Source organism: Poecilia mexicana, unplaced genomic scaffold (assembly GCF_051168715.1).
Source record: "Poecilia mexicana isolate PSO_F unplaced genomic scaffold, ASM5116871v1 scaffold_5, whole genome shotgun sequence".
NCBI lineage: Eukaryota > Metazoa > Chordata > Actinopteri > Cyprinodontiformes > Poeciliidae > Poecilia > Poecilia mexicana.
Genome location: NW_028263374.1, coordinates 11,768,249 through 11,787,491, shown reverse-complemented (window position 1 = coordinate 11,787,491; position 19,243 = coordinate 11,768,249). Strand labels below are relative to the sequence as shown.

General features: G+C 41.9%; 1 protein-coding gene across 1 annotated transcript; it reads right to left on the bottom strand.

The window, feature by feature from the left end:
• Positions 1-3,811: 3,811 nt before the first annotated feature.
• On the bottom strand, positions 3,812-18,204 carry dyrk3 (dual specificity tyrosine phosphorylation regulated kinase 3). The gene is made up of 6 exons (XM_015013504.2): positions 17,349-18,204; positions 14,492-14,601; positions 9,959-10,161; positions 9,575-9,869; positions 8,122-8,538; positions 3,812-7,121 (listed from the first exon to the last, which is right to left on the bottom strand). The coding sequence occupies exons 1-6, from the start codon at positions 17,389-17,391 to the stop codon at positions 6,390-6,392; spliced, it is 1,800 nt and encodes a 599-aa protein (XP_014868990.1). The 5' UTR covers positions 17,392-18,204; the 3' UTR covers positions 3,812-6,389.
• Between the last annotated feature and the right edge of the window lie 1,039 nt (positions 18,205-19,243).

The following is a 19,243-nucleotide window of genomic DNA, read 5'->3' as shown; positions in this document are numbered from 1 at the left end:
TTGGTCTAATCTGCTTTTGCATTGACTTGAAAGAGTCGTTGGGGGAAATGGTGAACATTTAAATTATTCTTCACTGCTTGTGTATTGATCCTGATGATACATATCGCAGGAAACCCATTAAGATGAAATTCTTTGGAGGAATATGTCTTTGAGTTTAGACATTATAGTTAGTGAGGTTACTAGATTAGAGTAAAAAAAAAACACAGCTACTTTAAGATTCAAATCCCAGTAAGATCAACAGAGTCCAGAACGGCTTGTTTGTTTGTTTGTTTGTTTGCTTGGCCTCTTATTTGAATCATGACGACAGTGAGAGCACAACGACTCCAAACAGAGACACACCCAGAAAGAATGAAAATGATGCAGAACCTTTTTTTTTTTTTTTTTTAAAGAACCAGCTGGCATTTAAAGACATGAGCCAAGATTCTCTGACACACAGCCAACCACCCACTGCCTCCTTCTCCGTCTCTCTCGTCGTAAAACACTCACATTATCTTGTTTTCTGCATTAGCTAATGTCACCCAACCGGTTTCTTCCCCTCCTCCCCCTCCTCCTCTCTTTTTATTGTGTGTGTACCTGACTCTTTCCTATGAACCTGCCTGCAAGTGGGAAGACCCATGAATCACAAGCGTGGATCATCAGGTGACCGTCCTTATGACGGGATAGATTCATCAACTTGCTTCTTTATTACAGACATAATATATTGAGTCTGGAAAAACATGCAACACCTGGCATTGTTTTTCTTTCCAGTAAGCCAATCGAGAGTTGAATCACAGAATGAAGCGTGCCACAAAGAGGTTAAAGGAATCGGGATGAGAACCGTTTCAGACTTGCAGTTCTGCTTCAGGGCTGCTAACCAGAACAGCCGCTCAGAGACTTTGACAGAATGTCACGGCGAATGTTTAGATTTGACCGGCGTTTCCTAGAAATACCGTTTCAAACTCCACCATTGTAACGTGTCACTGCAGGTCAGCTGTGGCTGCAGCAACAAACATGGCCTCGGCGGTCTGATGGAGATCCAGCAACTACTTCAATTTTGTAGGCTGTATTTGTTTCCTCTTTGGTTTTTGCTGTAGAAGAAAAATAAAAGAAATTAGAAATGCTGTTGCTATGTGAAAAAAGTAATCGCTCCCCCTCATGAGTCTTGCATTAACTATTATTATGGTTTTAGGACAGTGGATAGACTCACTGCCAAACCTGGAGAATAAAAAAATAAATGAAAATAGCACCAGTCAGACAACACGAGGTAAGCTAAAAGACTGACAAATGTAGCACACCATCCCTCTGTCTGTTTCATCTAAAGGTTGGGACGATTTTATTAAAACATAATGCTTCTTCGATGTGAAATGTTTCTCTGAAAGGATAAATACAATCAAATTGAAGGATGGGTTTTAATTATTTTTTTCGATTTACAGCTGTAAGACGTGAGGGCCGACAGGAGCGTATGCGCTGCTACTTAAAGGTCAACGCACACGAGGAAAGAAATTAAAAGGGTGACAAGAGCAGCAATCAACAGGGAAGATTATTTATTTATCTGCTAAGTTATGGACCCAGTGTACAAAATGGTTCAGCTTATCTTCCACATGAAGGAAAAAAGTATGTTGAAAGTAATTCGATTGTAAGAGTGTCCTGACCAACATTATCAGGATGTTCTTTGTAATTGATAAGCAATCCTTTTTTCCTATGTGACTGAATAATTGCCGTGTTTTTTTTTTTTTTATCAGTTATTCAGATAAGTTCTCTAATAATAAGGAAGTATTAGTTTTACAGGTCGGTGACTCATCAGAGTCCCTGGGTGTTCATCGAGTCTGTAACCTGATCACCGACTGAAATCGAATTCTTCTTAATAGTGAATCAAAACCAGTTTGTGTCACAATGCAGAAGGTCGGTGTGGAAAACCAGACAATGAAGAGCTTTCACTTGAAACAGTCAGAAGTTACCGAACGCTCATGGTTGCAGTGAATGGGGCTTGTGATGCTTTGTCTGAGCAAAAGCGGTAAGGTCTGACAACGATCAAATCCAACGAAATCCAAGCAGGAACTAAATAAATACATTTGAATTTGAGATTCACTCCAATGAAAATAAAGGCAACATTATACACATATGCTCACACATACATACAACCCTGTTATTTTTCCAAATATCCTGTCATCGGTCAAAAAGAAACTACGGGAATTTTGTAGCTGCTGACAAGCTTCCGGTGTAATTCGGGCAGGATATGTGGCCCCTCTTACCGGAACAGGTAGAGCTCATTTAAACTGGTTTCCTGTCATGGAACTCCAGTAGCTTAATGTTGACTTGACTTCCCAAACACACATTAATGTGTAGTTTATAGATGTGTTATTAACACTTTATAAATCATTAAGAACTGTTTGTTATGCTTTAATAAAGGGTGAGAAGGAGACAACATCTACTGGTTTCTTGTTAAATAGTGAGCCAGGTCTGTTCACCTCTATATTTTATCTAGAGTTGTTATATTAAACATTTCAGACCACCTTGTAAGAACAATAAGTATTTGTAAACATATTTTTTAAGTGAGTAATATGCTAAATAAATATTTTTGTAGCATTTTTTTTGCTAAAAAAAAAATGCATTTCTCATTTTCTGCAGATGAATACTAAATTTTTGTTTAGAATTTTGGAAACATGTCAGTAGTTCAAAGAATAAAAGGACAATGTTCATTTTACGTAAATATATAAACAATAAAATCAGAGAAAGTGATCATTTTAAGAGGTCTCTTAATTTTTTTCAGAGCTCTAAAGTGGTACCTATAATGTGGGTCAATATCTACCAAATTTATTGTTACCGCAGAAACCTCGGTACACTGTATTAATATTTGTACTTATTATACAAGTATCACAGATTCAATCTTTCCAAGAAAGTAATAAGCTGAAGCTCAAATAAGACAAGATAAACACTACCACTATCAAATATGTATTTATTTATAAAAAGTCACTTTGAAATTTCATCGCATAAGACATGTTTTCCTAATATAGTGACATTTTGATCATGGTCAAATAGCTAAAATTTGACCAAAATGCTTTTCTCCACAGGGCATTTGGCTCGTCCACATGGGCAGCTGCAAATGTCAGTGAGGCTTGAGGTTGTTGGGTTTGGACCAGACTCTTCTTCAGTCAGCACTGTGTCATTCAATGTCCTTCACTGGTGGTCCAGCATAATGTACTTTATTGACTGGATCATTACTTCCTCTGTTGTTCTTTACTTCAGTTTGGTAATCCAGCTGAGCATGGAGCCCAAACACACATCCAGACTGGTTTCAGAATGGATTAAACGGACTAATATCATTCAGGAATGATTCTGACCTTTGCCCTTTTCAACAAGTCAGTGCAAAAAAAGAAAGGCTTAAATGGAGACTACTAATTCTATAAGAAAAGTGATGAGAATCTGAGTGGGTTCTTTGCGACTTGGAAAGGGACCAAACGTTATAAACAGTCCGTATATTTGATTTATAGTATCTATAGTTATGACCGTGTTTGGAAATCTCAAATAAATTTGATCTTTTTAAATGAATTAAGTTGTTTGTTTGAAGCTTTTCCAGGCATGTCCAGCTGAGAGGAGACCCAGAACTCGCTGGCCGCTTCGCGACCCGATCTCATTAAGAATGGATGGATGTTTGTTATCTCATCCCATGACAAAAAAAAAAAAAAGTCAAATGCTTCACTACAAGTCCAAAACTAATTAATACCACTAATGATTGTGCTTTAAACTTCTGAATTGTAATCTAAGCCCAAATTAATGTGATCAGATTTGCAAAAAGAAAAAAAAAAAGAAAAAAAGAACAGAGAGCAGCAAATTTCACTTAACAGTAAGTTTTATTTTTTTTGTAGAAAAAAACTATCACAACTTCATTTGGTTACTGTACATTTCTCTTTTTCATGTCAGTCGCTCAGTCTTGATAACAGGTTGTGATTTCATGCTGAACACCAAACACCCGGCCGACCAACTCGCACACCTCTAGCGCAACATGTCAGTCCACAACTTTCTCTTTGTCCACTTTCAGGTTTTACATCCTCTTGATAATCTCATGTGAAAAGCAATTAGAAACCACCTATATATATATATATATATATATATATATATAAAAACGGAGGAGTAGTACAAATCCCTGACAGAGTCGCTTAGAAAACGAGGGCTGAGAGTCTTTAAACGGTGTGGTCCATAATCAACATGCACCTGACGGGTTTCAGTGTTCGGACAGCACCATGTTTCACTGTCTGTGCGTCAGAGAGGTTCCCCGCTCTACACCAGACAGAGAGGAGAGGAGATAGTTGTTGGGTGAAGAGAGGGGGATGAATCTAGGTCAGATTGAAGCGCATGCACACAACCCGCCCTCCCGTTAAAAAAAAAAAAAAAAAAAAATCAGAAATGAAATCTCTCGCTCTCTGCGGACAGATCTGCATGCGCTGTTCACCCGCTGCCGTGGCGACTGACTTGAGTGAGGAGCACAGTGAATGAAAAGGATGCATCAAGCATGTCTCCCTGAGAAACACATCGATCTTCAGTACCATAGTAATCCTTTACTTTAATCGCCATCTTTTACATCTGGGCTCATTTTAAAAATATCTCTGCTCTCTCCGTTACCTCACAATATCTCCGACTGACAATTACAGCGGCCTATCGCAGGGCGGAGCGCGTGTCGAACATCCCAAACTGTCGTAACAACCGCCCTGCGTGTTTTTGTGTGCACTGCCCTGGTTCTCTCTCTACATATTAACCAGGTGACGTGAGGCGGCCTCTCGTAAAATCAGCCGCGAAGCGCCGAGTAGTGCTACTGTCCTTTCCACCCGCTCTTCTCCCCCCCACTACCCCACCAGGGTGGTGAAACTAGCAGAAGCCGTAAATAGGTTGCCCCTTGCCCTCTTGGCTAAAGCACACACACATTAATGTCGAACAGCAGGCTGGTGTCCTTAAGGCAAAAGGAAAGACAGGAAGGAAGGTGCCTTGGAAAACTATTCAGACGTTTTGAACTTTTTTTTTTTTTTTTTAAACACTTTGACACGTTACAACCACAAACTCGCCGGGAATCATCCCTTAAGGTGGAAGAAGGTAGTGGAAGCATCATGGTGTGGGAACTCTTCACTTTACAGTGAAGAATAATGGAAACCCAATTTATTAAAGTAACACAAATTCTCAAATATTCTTAAAATTTGCCCCAAGTTTATTTAATCTGCACCACAACTGCCCTCACCATGTTTACAAAGTTATGCAGAATGGTTTGCCTTGGTAAACCAGCACAGAAATAGAGACTGTGATGGCGACACAGTTGGAGTTGTCCGACTGGCCCCGTCCCTCTTTACTAATGCTGTAAAACATGGTGGTGGCAGCGTTATGGTGTGGGAACGCTTCTGTCCAGCATGGAAGCTCCCCAGAATTGATAGCTGAAGCCTCTCGAAAAAATCTTTGGAAGGATGCAGTCGGGTCGTTTGATCATTTTGACTGGGTTTCCATTAATTTCGCATAAAAATCCAAGAAATGCGCCTGTTCTGTGACTTCAGAGGAAGTTTTCCAAAGAGCGTCGCTGAACAAACAGCGTTACGAAGACCAAGGACCAAACCAGACGGGTCAGGGAGAAACCCGCTGTGCTAAACACATCCCCAGCTTGGATGTTTGGAGGTTGCAATATGACAAAACGTGAAAAAAAAAAAAAAAAGTCAAGGCAGTGTGAATATTTTACAAGGCACTGCGATTTGTAATTATTCCCCACAAATAAAGCCAGTCCTGTTTTACCTCTTTAAAATCGTCGTGAGCATAAATTTGCATTTGTGTCGCATTTCTCTTTGCCGTCAACTTCCGTCGGCCTAGCACGCACCTTCTTCCCAGCTAGCTCTCACCTGATAGGAGTAATCTCTACAGCCCTTTTCAAGTTTTGCACGTGTAAAGAGAGAATTCAAAATGGCGGTGTCCTGTGTGAAGTGAGCCAAGTGACAGTGCAGGTGTGCTCGAGTGCGTTTTCGCTACAACACTCATGAGATCAAGCAGAGGTCTAAAAACATCTTCTTTTTGACAAATAAAAAGCTGTCCACTCACAAGGAAGATTTCCGTTTCCCCCCCCCAAAAAACCATCATCTAAAAATCAACAGGCTGTAAACTGAAAAATTCACAGCCATTAAAGGAAATCCTCTGTATAAAAACCTCTGTGTGATAGTTTGTTGGGGTTTTTTTTTTTTTGTTCGTTTGTCGTCATAATTTCTCTTTCTTTGTTTCGCTAATATTAAAACCAGAAACTGGGGTGTCGACACCTCAGTAGAAAAAAAAAAACAAATAGAAGAACAACCAAACAAGTTTTAAAACCACGTCCTCCGTGTGTGGACTCCTCCTGAGGAGTGGGTGGAACGAGCAGAGGAGTCTCTCTGTTTTTTTTGTTTTTTTTATTAGGAGACAAGTTTAGGTAGGACTGTGCGAAGAGGGATGGTCTCCCCTGAATCTCCAATCATGTTGCTCTTGAGTTTGTTGCTGGGAGCCGTTGTGCCCAGGCCCTGTCCGCCCTTCGTCATGATGGAGGGGAAGGAGGTGCTGTGGTGCTCGGGGAGCCGTTTCACAGGCACCCCTTGGCTCTTCTCCGTCCCGGGGAGGGGCTTGGGAAGCCGGCGGTACAGCCAGGGGTGTCTGAGGGCCTGGCTAGGCGTGAGGCGGGAAGAGGGGTCCCAGTCCAAACACTTCTTCAAGAAGTCAGTAAAGGTGGGGTCCTCGCAGCCTTTGAGCGCGACGCTCCAATCCTTGCTGCCCGGCGGGCCCCTCATCTTGCCGCGGCGCGAGCGCGACCCCGTCAGCACGGTGGCGCCGGTCGGCAGGGTGCTGACCCCGCAGTAGCGAGGCTGACCCTTGGAATTGATGAAGTTCTTGGCTCTCTTGGCCTGCTCCAGGATCTTCTGTGGGGGCATGCCGAGCAGCTCCATGACGCAGGCCAGCTGGTCACCCTCGTCCTCACCGGGAAACAGCGGGTAGCCCGTCAGCAGCTCGGCCAGGATGCAGCCGAAGCTCCACATGTCGATGGGAAGGCCGTAGCGCGAGCCGAGGATCACCTCCGGAGCCCGGTAGAAGCGGGACTGGATGTAGGTGTAGACCCGCTGGTGCTCAAAGCAGCTGGAGCCAAAGTCAATCACCTAGCAGAAACAGATGGGGGAGGGGGAGAGAAAAACAAAAAAATGTGGGAGTCAGCATCAGGTTGGGAAAAGCTGTAAAAAGTCTGAAGTATAAAAATACTTTTTTTTGTTTTTACGTATTTGTTCAAACTGTCACCATGTTGTGACAGTACAATATGAGACAACCTGTGAATCAGAACCAGGGGAGTGTCTCAGCGCTGTCAATCATGCGCATGTATGCATGCCGCTCCTCACCTCCTCCCGCCTCTTCTCTTTCTCCAAGCTACACTACAGCTTCTTCCTGACAGCAGAGCCTGCTGCTAATGCTAAAGCTAGTTAGCAGAGCCACTGATGACGGTGGATAACGGTAAGTTGTTTCTCTGCAATAAGCACCCTGAGCAGCATGTACACATGCTTGATTGACAGCACTAAGACACTCCTCCTGGCTCTGATTTTTTGGTTTTTTGGCCGGAACGGTGCATTTCAATGAGTTCAATCTTTTCACAGATGATCTGCTTCATAACAAACTGTAATGACATTGAGGCAGTTTTAACAAATGTATAAAAAACTTTTAAGAAATGTTACAGACTTCAACTTTAAGGAATGTTAAAGTTGAAGTCTGCTATCATGGAATTTTATGATTTGTTTTATTATAAAATAATACAAATGATGCTTAGAGAAAAATTTAGTTTACTGCCAGCTGGGTTGCAAAAATTTCTTACATGAATCCAAATATGATTTGCAACATGTTTATAAATTTACAAAAAAGAAACAAAAAAATCAAGGTAAAAAAATAAAAAATAAATAAAAATAGGAATTAAATTATAGGCTGATGAACTCATGGATGATAAGAAAGAAAGCATTAGATAGCGTAGGACAGGAATAAGCCCCGTGTTTCTGTCTGCAACAACTTATTCAAATTGTTGCCGTGTTTTGGAGTGTACTTAACAAATTACTTAATGACTGACTGAACGAATAATAACCAAGAATCATATCAGTGTGAAGTTGTCAGGAGCGCTACCTTGATGCCGCTGCGGCCCTGCTGCTTGAGCAGGATGTTCTCAGGTTTCAGGTCGCAGTGGATGATCCTGTGCCGGTACAGCGCCTCGAGACACTGCAGGATGGAGTGCGCGAACTTCCTGACCAGCGGCAGGCTGAAGCCTTGGAACTTGTTGCGCTTGATGAGCTCGTACAGGTTCATGCTGAGCAGCTCGAAGGTCATGCAGATGTGGTTGCGGAAGGTAAAGTTCTCCAGCATGTGCACCACGTTCATGGCGCCGTTGCGGTCCTGCTTGCGCAGGTGCTCCAGGATGCGGATCTCCTCCTGCGCTTGCCGGTGGAAGCGCTTCTCGTTGCGCACCATCTTGAGGGCCAGGTGCTGCTGCAGCTTGTGGTCGTAGACTTTAGCCACCTGTCCAAAGCTACCCTTACCGATGATCTGAGGAGGAAGAGGAAATCGTTTTAGATTCATGCACGAACTAAATCAGTAAGAAGCTTGGAAACGGGTCCAAGCCAGAGTTGGGTGGTGATTAGTTACATTTACTTGAGTGACCTTTTGGAGAAAAATAAATAAGTAAAATGACTTTTAGGAGTATTTCTACTACACTGTAGTTTTTGACTTTTCCTTGAATAACTTTATTATGAAGTATGGCTACTTTTACTTGAATAAAATGTCTGGATACTCAACTCACTATGCGTAACTTCACTGGAGGAAGAACAAGCTTGTTTTAACCAAAAAAATAAAAATAAAAAAAAGAATCACCAGACACAAAAACAGACCTGGGGTTTAATTAGTGTTTTATTGAAAGAAATTAATTTTGTTATTTTGTAATTATGTCACTTATATGAATTGTTGTCATTTTGGTCTTTAAAATACCTAAATTTTCACAGAAATTTAAAAATTTTAAATGACAGATGTTTGACGAGTTACTCAGCATTTTTACCAGGTTCTTTTCTACTGTTAACTGATTAATTTCTTGGATGGCTACTTTTCAGTTTCCTTGAGTAAAAATATGTCAAAGTAGTTTTCACCCCACCTCTGGTCTAGGCACTCTTTAGCTCCCTGTCCGTTCCCTAACTTGTGTTGTTCACAGTTTGTAGCACCAAAAGAAACAAAAGGCGCCGTTTTCTGACGTGCAACCATATCAGTAGTGACATCATTTGCCTTATTTGTAATGAAACCAGGGAAACTCCAGGTGGAAATGGGCGTGGTCTAGTCCGACAGGTACCGAGTCATCCAAGCATGAGACGAGATCAAGTTTTTGTAGCTGTGACTCATGCTGAAAGGAAGCTGCTAATCTGAAGATTAGTGTCACCAGTTACTGTTTCTTTTTTTTCCTTTTTTTTTTTTTTTTTAAATCAAGGTAGTTCCAGGGATTTCTTTGGAATTTTTTTGGCTGCAGTATCAGTTTTATTTTAAAGCAAAATTCAAGTGTATGCGGGTCTTGGACCCAAAAAACGTTCATTTAGGTTACCTTCAGGAACTCGTAGCGGTACGCCAGGTGGTCGTGAGGGACATGAATGTAGCCGCCCTGCTCGTCGTCGTAGCCGCAGTTGTTGTTTCCGCCGGGAACGACGGGCCTTTTCCTCGCGTTGGGTCCCACGAAGTAGATATCCGGGTATGCCTGGATCTCGGTGTGCTCCAGGGTGGTCAGCTGGGACCGGTAGAGTCTCAGAGCCTGCTCGGGACTGAGGGTGTTGCAGAGTTTGCTGCCGTTCCCAGCTCCTTGTGATCCAGACGATTCAGTGGAGCCCTTACTGGAGTCAGAGCTGAGGCAAATAAAGGCGGCAGGGTAAAAACGCTGAGTTCTAGCTCGCCTTTGAGGACGCATTTGATAACTGGTGTGTGTTTTCCTCACCTGTCCGCACTGTGATCCTTGGACAGGGTGGAGACGGTGGTTTTGGTGGGCGTCTGGCCAGTGCTCCCAGCGTTCTGAATGACAGCTGTGGTTATAGCGTTGATTTTCCGGTTATTGGTTGAGTCTTCATACAGGTACTTGACCTTCAGCTGGCCACCTCGCACGCTCAACTGATCCCTCATTACGACTTTGTTACCGACAACCTGTAAGCAAAAAAACAGATACATGTTAATAAATGCAAAAGGGCCGGGGGAAAAAAAACAACAACAACAAACATCTCTGATTCTCTATAATTTCAAAAGGAACCAAAATAACATGAAACATCTTACCCTAAATGTTGAATTATAATTTATGTGATAAGTAGAGGGTGATGTATTCGATTTAATGTGACAAAAAAAGAAAAAAGATGTGAATAACTGCTGCAGATAAAAACAGAGAGCTCAGCATTTAGCAGAAGTAGGTCAGGTTTTGATGAAGAAAAGCAGAAATATAAACAACCGACTTCTGAGTGGAGTGTTTAAAGCCAAGCAGCCTTTCTGCAGCTTGCAGCTGGTAAACTGGCAAGACTGGATCTGGATCCAGTCCGACTGAAAACTCTCCAACGTGACAAACTCCAACACCTCACTGGAAAACCATGCAAATGAGCTAAGCCACACCCACCTCTGTGTTTACAAGGTTGCCCCACAAACTCAAATGTTGCTCTTCAGAAACGTTCCCATTTGAAACATGCTTCTTTTTAGGACACCAGCCACATAAAGAAGTGTGATTTGTATCGTTGAACTGCAAGTCGTAACTGCATTTCATCTGGTTTTTTTTTTTTTTTCAACTTTATTGACATTTATTGGTGTTTTTATTGAACAAAAATATTAAAAACCAACAATCCCAGCGGCATGGACAGCATTGAAAGTTTTAAGTGTCATTTACTGGAACTTATCATGACAACGATAAATTAAAAAAATACATCGCTATAAGTCATTTATAGATAATTAATTGCATGACAATTCTGAGCAGCTTCCCTCTATCCATACTGAAGAAAAGTATCCTCACAGCATGATGCTGCCACCACCATTTGTCAATGCTGGCATAGTGTGTTCAGTCTCCTTCGTTTGCCAATTAAGTAACTTTTGTGGCCCTGTATTTCACGTAGGGTCGAAAGCTTGATGGTGGATGAATTTAACCACATGCAACTTTGTTGGTCAGTCACGTGGAGGTTTTTGGCTGTAACCTTTAGCAGATGTCACAAAGAGGGTGTAAAGATGAAATGTAGTCAAACACTGTAAGCAAGCAACCTCAAAGCACTACAGCCACATGTAGCTCATAAAGTTCAGTATTTAACTCCACGAGGTAATCATAATGTTTCTGTTAGGCCAAGACCTCCAGCGTCGACCGTCTCTGTGCTACGACAAAGACAAGATACTGTCAACAACAATAGAGATTACTGATGGATCAAAATATCACACTACATACTCGTAGACTCGTAAAGTGAGATATCACTGGTTGTTCAAAGGAAGAGTAGGGCTATAAAGTCTAAAAAAAGGTCTCGAGCCTTTCCAGTAAAGCGTTTCCTTCTGGCAATGCCAGGAATTCCTTCTTCCACGCCGTCTGACCTTCTTCTTTCTCACCAGCGGAAAAACCCTCCGCAAGATTATGGAGCGCAGAGGAAATAATAGTCATTAAAGTCAGATTACGCTTCCAAACTATAGAAGCAGTACAGTTATAAAGACAAAAAAAAAAAAAAAAGAGTCGGGCTGACTTTTCTTTCACATTTGAAAAGCTCCTCTTCTAATCGCCAAGTGGTTTTGGGAGGAGGAAACCGTCTTTCCTCGACGCTGAAATGACCGAAGCCGAGCTAATTTACAGAGACAACAAAACGAGAAGTTGTGATTTAAAAACACATGTTCCCTTGAAAGAGGACTCAGTCGGGAGAGTGTTTATGTTGTAAGTTTGAGACCCCGAAAATAGACGAGGTATGCAGGATTGGTTTCCATACATGTCGCCATATAGCCTGAACTTATTACGAGCCTTTCTGCTGAAGCAGTGTCTCACGCAGCTGTTCTGCAGTCACAGTGAATGTCATCTATCGCGACCCCTTTGCTTTTTTTGTTTTTATGCTCAGGGAAACACGTGCACGCTCGTATAAAAAAAAAAAATAATCAAGGGTTCATGCACGTGCCGCAGTATAATGGATTACCCGCTGACCGGGCCGCGGGTGTTATAAACAACATAAATCGTTTTGAAGCGCGGACAAAAATGGAAACAGGAAGCAGATTTCTAACGCAGGTATTATTGAGGGTAATGCGAGTTGTGTGCGAATCTGTACTCTCCGACAGATGGAGAAGAGCTCATCGCTGAGCTGTCAGAAACACCTAAGGGCGCTTTTATTTTGCGCCTGAGCACACGCAGGTTTCCATCTTGTGTAGCACCTACAAACACAGCAACCTTTGGTCACAGTCGGCTTTAAACCGGATCCACGCTTTCCATTCATGACAGAGTACTTTTCCACATTCACATTTCAAGACTTCCACCGTTTTCCAAAAACATTCTGTTAATTCGGGAAGAAAACGTGAAGCTACTCTGTCTTGTGTTGCATAATTATGAATATTTTTGTTTAATTTTAAATGTTTGAGATTAAACAAACAGATAAGCCAAAGAAGTCCAAAAAATTTGACTTTGTTAGTTGCGAGTTTTACACATCAATCAATATCTTTCTTCGGCATCTCGCTCAACTCGACTTCAAAGTCTTAGGAACACCCAGGAAAATCTAGTTTGTTTATATCGGTTTGTGATGCATTTATTTTGTCTGTAAAAGCCATAAGTATTTTTGGAATAATTAATGCTTATCACCAATTACAGCAATAATTTGTTCAATTTTTTCCCCCCTTAAACTAATAGAATCTGCTTACAAACCCTTTAAATGTCTGCAAAAGCAGGGAAAGTTCAGCATTTTCCATCAAATCAAATTCCATAATTTTCCATTACTATAACAGTGGACAAAGCTTTTCTCCGAGCGCTTTCGAAATGGGACGAGCTCCTGTCAGTCATGCTGAGCAGAGGACGGTACCTCTGCGAGTGCTGCAAAAAAAAAAAAAAAAAAAAAACACTAAAGGAAGAAGAAAAGTCAGACTAGAATAGAAAACTAGGCCTAACCTCTGAGCGAGCCCACCGACGGCAGGCATAACGGGAGAGGGAGGGAGGATGTTGATCGGTGATTTGGTTTGTGGGTCACATTTTCAAGTCCAATAAATCTTTACAATGAATCAAACCAGCCATTTTTTTTTTTTTTTTGCTGGAATGTGGAAAACAGAGCATGCATTTTCTGCTGACGGGGACATTTGGAGAGGGGAACAGAGACGGTATGTGTTTTAGGTTGTCTTACAGAATCGGATAGATTGCATTCTATAGTGTGCACGAATACGTGCAGAACCTGCGGAATAAATCAGAGTGAAACCGCTTCCTCAGTCACGCAAAAGTCACCAGCAGATGAGGAGTTTAACTAGTAGTCAGATTCTGGTAAGACTAGTTTTCTCCCTGGTAGTCTCTCACATTAAACCTGCAGACTTTAATTTATTTTATCTGGATTTGTGTTATAGAGTCACGCATTCAGGCTCAATGAATAAACACGATAAAGACATTTTTGTAAAATTACAACTGCAAATTTCTTAGGACTTTTTTATGGCCTTCTTTAAATAATGTCTTTTCCCTTGCCACTGTTCTATCCCGACAAGATTTGAGTTTACGTCCAATGGTTGAGCTGTCAACATAATCCCCTACCTGAGCTGTGGATCTCCTCCAGAGCTACCAAAGGCTTCTAGGCTGCTTCTCTGATTAATTTTGCCATATCCTGACCTGTCAATTTAAGTAGACGGTCATATCTTGGTAGTTTTTAAGTTGTGCTGCACACTTGAACTGCTTGCCTCTATTTACCAATTGTATAACTTCTGAAAGTTACTGCTTCCACTGCAGTGGCGAGTAAAGGGGGATAAATATAAAAGCACTTCACAAATATACAACTTTGTGTTTGTTCTGTCACATTGCTATATTGCGACAGACTGCAAAGGAGTTCAAGGGGCGTGCATAGCTCTCCTCTGCACACAGTGTGTCTCCGTCTTCCCTGCACTATTAAAATGACAAAATAAATAACTGCTGCTGGATCTCTGGGGGACACTCACTCTGCACGTTTCACCGTGACACAGAGATGCTCCGCATTCATCGTTTTCATTTGCCTCCAGGAAACTAATCGATATTACTCACATGATCACAGCTTCCTCATTGAGGGGCATAAAACTGTCCGCATTAAAAAACACTGGAGATAAGGCAGGAGACAAGCTTCCCTAATCGACACGGGGAAAAAAACAAAAAAAAAAACAAGGGGAAAGAGGGAGGAGGCGCACAAAGACGAACAGAAACAGGGCAGACTGTAGGGGACGTCTCTCTGAGGAACAGGATGTCTCAAGACAGAGAGCCTCGGCACAGGAAACGAGCTTTAACTAGCTCCGAGCTCTTTGTGTTTGTGTTTTTCCGTGCGCCACTCACTGTGTGCTTGGGCATCGGGGGCAGTCCAGAAGGGCTGTTTGCGTCTGCTTCGTCTTTCAGAATGTGGTCTGTTCTCATGTAGGAGTCGTACAGGCCGTCACCATGGCGCGCTGCGGGGGACAAAAGTGACAAAACAAATCAGTGCGACAGCAGCGGGTCCTTTAACATCTGCAACACTCGAAGGATAAAGATGTGATAAGAGGTGATAATCTTACTCTACACAGAGAAAACCAGACAAAGTCCCATTGATTAGCTCATAAATCATCTGGACAGCTCCAAAAAAAACAAAAAACAAAAAACAAAACTACCTTATATCACTAAAACAAAAGACTTGACAAATCCCTTCCGCTAACCTCAGCAGGGCTCCCTCCTCCTCCTGTGGAGTGAACACTGCCTGCCACAAGATCCCAGCCCACGTTTACAGTGAAAGGGCCATTATTAGCAGGTACACCATTGTATCTATTGTGTGCCATACATTGTATCCGAGCCCAGGGCTCTGACCTGAACAGCTTAGATAGGGCTTAGGGTCCCAGATCGCTAGCGCTGCAAGTGGTATTATTGGCCTAATGGGGTAACAGATGCCTCAGTGACGACAGCATCTTTCCATCTGTCCATCTGCCCATTCGGCCAAATCTTTTAAGGCCCACACCAGGTGTGCTTGGGAGTTCTAGATAGATGGATGGATGGATGCGTGGGCTTGCCATTCAATAAGTGCTGAGTTTCGCGCTCACCTCTGTGGCCTCGAGTCAGACACCTAGAGTAACCTGAGATCATACAGGCGGGAGGACACGGCGGCGAGGAGAGCGTTTGGGAAGGCAGTTACCGAAGTGGCAAGCCACCGTCCGCCGGCTGCTTATGCCAACAGTCATCTAGGCTCCTACACTCGCCGCTGGTTCAGCAGAAGAAAGGCGAGAGGAAAAGCTGTGTAAATTTGAAACTGCAACCCCAAACTCGGACAAAGGCTTTCAGTTTTGGTCTGTTTGATCTTCTAACCGACCGGGCCTTGAGAATGCTGTAACCATAAGCAGATGCGTCAGAGGGCCCACGTCCCTCGTGCAACTCCGTCAACAGACCGGCTTCTGAACAGATTAGGCCTGCTGCTTGGATACAAACGCATTAAACCTGCACAGCACAGCAACCAGCCGCATTAAAGCCGCGCACACAAAATATTAGGCAAGCATGGGCTCCATTAGCCGTCTGCAAACTCCTAATTACTCAGCAGGAAATCGGCAACTTCTGCAGGAGACCTGACTTACTCGTCCACACAAGCCTTTGCAAAGAGACTGTTGGGTTTTTTTTTTGTCCAACCAGAAATCCATTCAATAGTGGAAATATCTTTGAGTTGCTCCAGAAACTCAAAGATATCGGGTCGGTCAAGCTAATTCTCAGCTTGACTGGCCCAAATTGCTGACTGGATGGTCAGAAACTGAAAAATTCTATCTTTTGGAAATCAGTGAACACAACATACCAAAATGCTACGTGGTGACCTAATGACTTGCTTCGATGTGCGAGTTGTTACTGAGTGAAGACGCTTTACCAAGAAGCAAAAGAGTTCAGGAAGCCATTTAAAAACAGGAACGTATATAAAAACCAAAACGCCATTTAAACTGAGCGTACTCATTAGCTATTCAGGCAACAAGAACATAACTTGACCAGAAGGTGCCACTAATTTAACTTTGCCATTTTATATTTCTGAAGTTTTGGTCATTTCAACATTTTCAGGTAAAAAAAAAACAAGCTCTCTGTCTTAGGACCTCACTTCACACTCGTCTCAAGGACGTTTAATCAATTTTATCCTTGTGAGCCTTCAAGCCCCGTCTGTCATGGCCCAAGCTGGACTGAGAACTACTATTAACCTTTAGGAAATCTCAAGGCCTGTTCACACTGATACAGATTTCCAGATGTTTTCTGCTGCGTTTGAATCTATCAAACACAGGAAAAATTTGAAATTAGAATAAGTATAAAAAGAAAACTTCTTTCTTAGGTTGAGATTTTTAATAACATAATTAGGACCTCCATATGTGCTAACCAGAACTGATATTATGTATGCCATCACTTCCTGAACTTGATTTTTTCCCCCCCAAAGGACAAGAACTCATACAAGAGGAATTGATGTAATAAATGCCATCATTAGTCATTTTAAATGCAAAAGGAAAAGAAATGCTAGTAAATTTGGATTTAAACACCAAACCAGTTGCCTCTTGCCTTTGTCTTAAAATCTTAAATCATCAACTGGTGCATATCTAACTTTAAAAAACCTGGAGAATTTAAATCAGTACGCCTGTAAAGCATTCGTAGGAATCAAAAGGTAGCGACAGGGGTCAAGTAAACAAACACAGGAGTTCATTTATCATAAAACGTGTAAGTGGGGCTGCAAGTGTTGTAAAGTCAGACTTTTTGCTTCCTGGTAACTCTGAACAGTGTCTCTATAGACAGAATAAACCGCCTATTTCCTGGTACACATAACAATAAACCTGCAGTCAACACACTAAAATAATAACTATCGTGGTATATGACCCGATCAAATTCCAAATACAGCTAATAATACGACCATAAACAGAAGAAGGGTTTACTGGACAGATGTAAAAACAACGCAGTACTTCCTGGACTAACTTTCAACAGTACACAGAGGTCTTAAGATTGATAAGCGCCACAAAGCATGTTTACAACCCGGATGACAACACAGAAAAACATTTGAAAGAAGGAAAACTAACCAAGCTCATAATTAAAGTCGCTTTTGGTGCAGGATGTTTCGTTGACAACCCAAAAAAAGATGGAAACTCGTACATGAAGCGACCAAAATTAACGTTTTCAAAAACAAACAAAAGCAAACGACAGAAAGAGCTGTTGTGGTTACCTGTTGCTATCGGGGCTTCTGGTTTTCTGCTTATTATCATCATATTTGCAATGAAAACGTGATTCCAGCATCCAAAGAGAGAGAAAAAACTGATAAAAAAAGAAAAGGATCCACACCGTTTTCACCTAGCAAACTCAGCTAATAGCATCTAAAACTTAGTTTTAAAAGTCTTTTTTAGTGTTTAAAACACTCCCCGCTTTAGTTTAAGTTTAAATTCGAGTTTGTTTGTTTTTTGAGGGGGGTTTTACTCTTTCTCTTTATTCTGGATTTGACAGTGATTCCCGGCTTTATTATAAACACAGATTGCTGTATTTATACTTCTGGCTAACATTAGCTTCGCCAGCAGTCTGGAAAGACTTCAACAGGCAGTGGGGGTCGTTACCCGCAGCTAGCCAGCCCAGCTAGCTTTCAAAGCAGCCACAAAAACACCCGTCCGGACCGAAGCCGCTCCCTCCGTTGAAAACAGTTTGAGTCCGAATATCACAGCTGGGTGTCTTGGCCCTCGTACCCCTTGCCTTTCTCTGACAAGACAATGAGTCGGTCCAGAGCACCATTCCCGTCCCGGTTAGCTGACTCGGTAGTTAGCAAACAGCGATGCTGCCACTCGCTGAGCCCCCCAGAGATTCGTCCTGTTTTGGGACAGCTCAGAGCTGTTTCACTCTTCCTCAGTGGAAGCTAGCCAAATGGTCAGGCGAGCAAGAGCCGCGCATAAGCTCCATGTCCGCAACAGAAAACAAGCGGAGTCCTCTTCGCGTAAAGCTTTCAGCCGAAGTCAGTGCTGTTAAATCCCTCTTGAGCGTGGCGAGAGTATCTTATTCTGAGCTGTATGTTGTTGCTAAGGGCGTCTTCAGTGAGCCCAGAGTCAGCAGGGAAACTGAGGGAGGGAGCAGGGCGGCGCTTAGCTAGGAAGGCTGAAAGGACGCAGAAAGGGCGCCCCCTAGCGGTCACTCGAGCTCTGCAGATGAACCTTGGGCTTTTCATCGAGTCCATTATCACAAAATTCAACTGCACCGCATTTTCTTTGAAGCATTTAAACATTTCAAGCAAAAAACTGGCATAATCTAATTGTGTCATCTGCACAATTAGTGGGGATGGGGGAGTGTTTTGTTTGGCAATGTGTATCCATTGGCTTGTCATGATAACAAATTTTGTTGCCCTAAAAGTTATTGCGATAAATGATAATAATATTGCTTTAAGACCATTTTGAAGTAATATATCATGGCATAATAAAGCAATTTCGTTCTCTAAAAGACCAACAAACTTTGATTTTGTATAGAACACTTTACACTGGAACTGGAAAATATATTGAAAAGAAAGCACAACAACCAGGAAACAATAAATAAAATGGAAATAAAAACCCACACACAACTGAAACCATAAATAAAATGGGTTATGAAGTGTCTGTAAATAAAATCGCCCTTCAAAAAATAGTAATCATCAGAATGGAAATTATCGAGCGATTAACTGATTCATTGTTTATTGCGACAGACCTGTGTATGCAGTGTGACGGATGCATTTATGCAGAAACTGACACTTTTGTCAAAACGATTAACATATAAAAAAATCAGGAACTGACAGTCTGTGTAGGTAAACAATTCAGAAAGGAAGCAAGTAAATAGGTTTAACAGCTGCATTTTTAACTACTGTGTGTATAGTTGCAGATTGTTTTTGTAACATAATGTTCATGACAACCAACTTATGAAAGCATTTTCTTCAAGATGCCACTTGTTTTGAATTTGTAAAAACCTACAGTAATTCTCTTTTCTCTTCATTGCCAAATGAAAAATCTGAAAGAGAGATTAAAATGGATAGTTCAGGGTTTTTCAAGTGAGTTAAAAACAGAATTGTATTAATATTAATTCCTACACTCTCTTAGTTAACTTAGGAATAGAAAG

Coding starts and splice junctions, on each gene's coding strand:
- dyrk3 (XM_015013504.2), bottom strand. CDS start 17,391: ATGATGATAATAAGCAGAAAACCAGAAGCCCCGATAGCAACAG. Junction 9,870..9,958: donor AAGGATCACAGTGCGGACAG/GTGAGGAAAACA, acceptor TATTTGCCTCAG/CTCTGACTCCAGTAAGGGCT. Junction 8,539..9,574: donor ACCGCTACGAGTTCCTGAAG/GTAACCTAAATG, acceptor CTTCCTCCTCAG/ATCATCGGTAAGGGTAGCTT.